The sequence below is a fragment of the Prunus mume genome, linkage group LG6, assembly GCF_029339155.1.
Source record: "Prunus mume cultivar Tortuosa linkage group LG6, ASM2933915v1, whole genome shotgun sequence".
Taxonomy (NCBI): Eukaryota; Viridiplantae; Streptophyta; class Magnoliopsida; order Rosales; family Rosaceae; genus Prunus; species Prunus mume.
The window spans coordinates 3205276-3211180 of NC_142703.1; the positions used below are offsets into that span (position 1 = coordinate 3205276).

The 5905-nt window shown below is 37.2% G+C and overlaps 2 protein-coding genes across 2 annotated transcripts; both read right to left on the reverse strand.

Moving 5' to 3' along the window:
* Window positions 1-632: 632 nt before the first annotated feature.
* On the reverse strand, window positions 633-1876 carry LOC103336251 (germin-like protein subfamily 1 member 18). Its single transcript, XM_008239303.3, has 2 exons — window positions 1672-1876; window positions 633-1382 (listed from the first exon to the last, which is right to left on the reverse strand). Exons 1-2 carry the CDS (start codon window positions 1796-1798, stop codon window positions 802-804), a joined length of 708 nt encoding a protein of 235 aa, XP_008237525.2. The 5' UTR covers window positions 1799-1876; the 3' UTR covers window positions 633-801.
* A 2488-nt stretch (window positions 1877-4364) lies between these two features.
* On the reverse strand, window positions 4365-5589 carry LOC103336253 (germin-like protein subfamily 1 member 11). The gene is made up of 2 exons (XM_008239304.2): window positions 5406-5589; window positions 4365-5096 (listed from the first exon to the last, which is right to left on the reverse strand). Exons 1-2 carry the CDS (start codon window positions 5530-5532, stop codon window positions 4537-4539), a joined length of 687 nt encoding a protein of 228 aa, XP_008237526.2. The 5' UTR covers window positions 5533-5589; the 3' UTR covers window positions 4365-4536.
* Window positions 5590-5905: the final 316 nt, after the last annotated feature.

The following is a 5905-nucleotide window of genomic DNA, read 5'->3' on the forward strand; positions in this document are numbered from 1 at the left end:
TTTGTCAAATTAAATTGAGATGATTTTGAGTAGTTGAGTGAAATTGTATAGTTCAATTGAATGTAATTGAGTTGAATAATACTTTAAGGTTAAATTTAAGTGTTACAATATGAATAATTTAAAAATAGAAAGAAAAAAAAGGGAAAAAGAAAAAAAAAAAAAAGGGATTCAAGATGGGTTTGGGATACCATTCCCCGACGGGGACGAGAATGGGGATTCCCCGAAATTTCATATTGGGGATGGGGACAAGGACATGGGCGAGAATGAAGAGCAAGGATGGATATGGTATTGCCATACCCGACTCCTAACCTGCCTTTTACCATCCCGCTTGGATTTGTGTTTTCTTTTACCATATTCTACGTGTAAACTTTTAAAACCCATGTTTTAATCTCAACCATCAATATCGATCCAACGGTTGAATTTGATGTTCGCACACAACTAGCTGTCCTCAAGAGAGATAAATTTCTACGTGATTTGCCCTAGAGCACGGGCCAAACTAATCAATGTTAAAATGGCAAGGCTCCTCCATTTTAGTATTATTAAGTTGTCATAATATGTTTGTTGAATTAATGCATAATGTTATTTCAAAACTACAGTATGAAATTATATTATTTCAAAACCCAGAGGGTAAGTAATGCAAACCAACAATCTTATTCAATTAATATTACATCATGGTAATTTGTTGTAGGTACGTAGGGAAAAAACATATTGGCCAACTTAATACATCCAACCAAGCACATCGATTGGTTGTTCTTTCCTTGGCCTTTTATGCTTTTCGCATATAATTATTGTTGTATTTTACTAATTGTTGTTGTCGTACCAGAACTGTTTCTGAAGATAGTCAACCACATTGTTGTCCACTTGGAAGGCCTTGGCTAGAACATCAGGGTTGATGAGAGGCTTGGAGCCAAACACTGCATTGGCTATAGTGATCACTCCTGGGTTCTGGCTGCTAAGCCCAGCGAAGGCTACAGCGTTGACGTATCCCACATTGAATTGGAAGTGAATGAGGCCAATTGGGAACACAAACACATCTCCCTTGTTCAACACTTTGGTGAATAGGCGATTGCCATCACCGTTGGATGTGACGAAACCAACATAGAGTGTTCCTTCCAAGACCACAAGAAATTCGGAGGCACGAGGGTGAGTGTGAGGAGGGTTTAGGCCATTTGGTGCAAAGTCTATGCGAGTCAGAGATATGCCGAGAGTGTTCAACCCTGCTATTTGGTCCACATTCACAGTTGTCACATTTGAACCAAGCGGATTTTGTGTGTTTCTTGGATTTTGGAGGCCAGAAAAGAAGAAATCATTTGCATTGACAAGCTTTGGGTCCTTGCAGAATTTCCCATTTACAAACACTGCGCCTGCACCGAAATATCCACCTAAGCGAAACAGAACCCACATGATATATTAGAGAGGTGATCAATAAGATAGTCAGCAAATATAGTACAAATAGCACATACATGTGTAAGGGACAATACATACATACATACATATATATATGTATATGTAAACTTATGTACTAATAGATTGTTCACGCATGAGAAGCCATACAAATGCATATTTTTAACAGAAAAACAATATTCATAATATTCCTAATGCCTTAGGAAGAAAATTATTCATGTGGAAATAATTGCATGCCAGAATATAATGAATATAATTAAAGCATACCAGCAGATTTGTTGTCATTAAGTGCTACACAGAAGTCCTGAAGAGGACTGGGGTCAGAGGCAGAGACAAGGAAGGTTGCAGATGCCAATATGGCAAGAGTGCTTATGAGCAAATGAACACCTTTCATTGCAGTTGGCTTAATTAGAGCTAGGTTGCCTCAGAACTTTCTTTTACTGTTTTTTCTTCGTGTGTAGAAAGTTTTGGTTTGAGGATGTGGGATGAAAATCCTTCATGGCTTAGAAGCCTATTTATAGACTGGAGAGAATGAACTGGTCTTGTACTCTTGGATATGATTTTCCTTGTCGAAGCAGGTACAGATTTGAATATTGTAGTATTTAGAGGCAAGTCAAGACTTGGTATTTGACAAAATCTCACCTTTAAGTTTAACTATTGAACAATAAATTTCCTATATATATTTTAGCACAAGAAAAAGAAAATTCAGTTGTGATAGAATTTTGAAGAACTTTGACTCAGCTCTACTGTTTGGTGTTTCAATAAAATAAGTTACCTTTTGTAAAGGGTTATTAGGGTTGTTTATTATAAGACAAGGTCAGTTGTGGGAGAATATATTCATATAATTATGATGATGAAAGACCAGGTATTAGGAGTAGTACTCAAAAAAAAAAAAGTAGTTAGGAGATAATTATTATTATTTTTTAATTAGGTGGTATTTAACCAATGGAAATGTTCAATGCTTATGCTATATATGGATTCATTCTACAAAGAGAATGAAATTCATTTCCTTATATATTAACATTGATGGTGACAATTTGCCTCGATATAAAATTTTACAGTCAGTCCACCAATTAACGTTGAGTGCATGACTTTTTCTTCTTTTTCATTTTTTCACCTTCTAGCTGGTTGAAAGTTGTCTTGCTAAAATGGATTCTGCAGTGGCTATGGTGTCTCTGGTTTCAAGCTGCTGGGAGCTTATGGGAAAGTTTGATACCTGTGCTCTTCAGCATGTTTATAGAGAAAGAAATGTGGTTCTTGATTGTATTGCTCAGCGGAGCTACAGTCTGGACCTAGGTGTTTGTTTTCTTGATACGGCTCCGAGTTGGATTGGCTCTAGCCTTGTTGATGATTTGCTAGGAGTCACTAGGACTCGGTTCGTCTGTAGTGATTAGTTGCTCTGTGTTTCTTGGGGTTTTACACAGCCCAATTCATAGAAAATAAAAAAAACTGGTCTTGCTCAAAGCAGCCGCTGCTCCTGATTATTTTCCCGTTTGGGTTAGCTGGTGGTTTTTTTTTTTTTTTTTTTCTCTGTTGTGTTTTCTTTTTGGTCCTAAAACACAGATTCAGATAATTGGCAGGCACACCTGAATTCAATCTGATGCTGCTTAACTTCAAATGACGTTTAACAACATGACTGAGTAGCTTTTAAACAGACAAATGTGTCATTTAATTTTTATGGAAATCAGTAAGTCGAATATATATATATATATATATATATAATAACCCTAGTTGTTATGGTTGTAGATTATAGAATTTTCAAAGTGAGAAAGTAGAGAGAGATGAGAAGGGAGAAGAAAATGTGAAACAGATATGGAGATCATGAGAAGATGAAAAAAAAAAAGAGAAAAAAAACGTTGTCTGAAATCCACCACAATCTGTCCGGTTCGCCCGGTCCCCTTTTTCACTACAAGATATTGGAATTGAAATCGAACCAAACCGGTCTAGTTCAGTTTTTGGTTAACTCAGTCTGGTTTTTGGTTATTCCGATTTTTTTCTGCTCAATTCAGCTCGATTTGTCAGTTTGAATGCCCAGAGAGGGAGGATAGGAGAATGAGAGGAAAATAGAAGAAGGCAGAGAAAGAGGAGAGAGAAGATGATTGTGTGGGTCAATGGGTCTCAGTCAGGTGAATTTGTGTTTTCTTTCACCAGATTCTACATGTAACCTTTAAAATCGATCCAACGTTGAATTTAATGTCTGCACTAATTGCACGCAAATAGCTGTCTGTTGAAAAAAGTAATGCATATTTGTGTAGATATAACTACACAATTCTAGAAAACTCAAGAAACTACAAACTAAATTATGGAACAAAAAAATATGAGAATATTCTAGATAAAGCCACATGGTTGTGGCTGGAGAAAGAGACCAAGTCAGTGGACTTCGTGATGTCTGCTAACACAACAAAAGTTTGAAGAAAGTTCCAGAACAACCATGCAGCAATGAATTGTGAAGTTCACCAACTATGTCGGTTGAACATGTGGCTGGAGTAAAGAGCTCAAGTCGGTGGAGAAAGCATATGTCGGCTACTTACACCTATAAAAGGAGTTGTAGCATTCCCAAATAAAGTGGAGTGAGCCAATCAACTCCCAATCTTTGTGGGAGCAAAAAAGCTACCCTAATAAAGGTCACCAAGTGAAGGGCCAAATATCCCAAACTAATCTAAACCAAGTGTTGTGGCCAATAAGCCAATATGCTATGTGTATAAGGCCAATTAGCCTACACAAAACCATGTACTATCCTCCTCCAATCTAATAAAATCACTTTGTTTCCCCTTCAATTCTAACACTGTCCTCGAGAGAGAGAAATTTCTACTTGATTTGCCCTAGAGCATGGGCCAAATTTATCAATGTTAAAATGGCAAGGCTCCTCCATTTTAGTATTATCAAGCTGTCATAATATCTTTGCATAATGTTATTTCAAAACTACAGTATGAAATTATGTTATTTCAAAACCCAAAGGGTAAGTAATGCAAACCAACAATCTTCTTCAATTAATATTACATCATAGTAATTTATTGTAGGTACGTAGTTGAAAACATATTGGCCAACTTAATACATCCAACCAAGCACATCGATTGGTTGTTCTTTCCTTGGCCTTTTATTCTTTTCGCATATAATTATTGTTGCATTTTACTAATTGTTGTCGTACCAGAACTGTTTCTGAAGATTGTCAACCACATTGTCGTCCACTTGGAAGGCCTTGGCTAGAACATCAGAGTTGATGGGAGGCTGGGAGCCAAACACTGCTTTGGCTATGGTGATCACTCCTGGGTTCTGGCTGCTAAGCCCAGCGAAGGCTACTGCGTTGACGTGTCCCACATTGAGTTGGAAGTGAATGAGGCCAATTGGGAACACAAACACATCTCCCTTGTTCAACACTTTGGTGAATAGGCGATTGCCATCACCGTTGGATGTGACGAAACCAACATAGAGTGTTCCTTCCAAGACCACAAGGATTTCAGTGGCCCGAGGGTGAGTGTGAGGAGGGTTTAGGCCATTTGGTGCAAAGTCTATGCGAGCCAAGGATATGCCGAGAGTGTTTAGTCCTAGTAGGTTGTCCACATTCACGGCTGTCACATTTGAACCAAGCGGATTTTGTGTGTTTCTTGGGTTTTGGAGGCCAGAAAAGAAGAAATCATTTGCATTGGCAAGCTTTGGGTCCTTGCAGAACTTCCCATTCACAAACACTGCTTCTACAACCCAAAAAAAAGTTATATTAAACTTTAGTGTTAGAGCTATTCGGAGGTAAAATCCACGTACGTAAGTGGAAACTACTTTAATATATATAAGAGAGATGATCACTAAGATGGACAGTAAATGTAGTACAAATAGCATTATTCATATGTAAAAGTACGTAATAATAGATTTTTCATGCATGAGAAGAAGCTATAGTTAACAGAAAAACGATCTTCATAAACCTAATATCTAATGAAAATAATTCATGTGGAAATAATTGCGGGGCAGAATATAAATAATTAACACAAGTATATATTAATGCATACCAGCAGATTTGGTGTCATTCAGTGCTACACAGAAGTCCTGAAGAGGACCGGGGTCAGAGGCAGAGACAAGGAAGGTTGCAGATGCCAATATGGCAAGAGTGCTTATGAGGAAATAAACACCTTTCATTGCAGCTGGCTTAATTAGCTAGGTAATAAAGATTTGGTTGTGGGATGGAAATCCTTTATGGGTTAGAAGCCTATTTATAGACTGGGGAGAATGAACTGGTCTTGTTCCTGGATATGATTTTCCATGTCGAAGCAGGTAAGGATTTGAATATATATATATAAATACTTAGTATTTAGAACCAAGTCAAGACTCGGTGTTTGATTAAATCTCACCTTTAAGTTTAGAAGGTATATATTGACCAAAATTTTATATTAATTTTCTTCCTTCCAGATCCATGTAGTTTAGGGTTTGAATCTTTTACTTCAAATTAATTGCTGCTTCTACTTTAGGTGGTTTTTAACCAATGGAAATGTTCAATGCTTCTACTTTATAT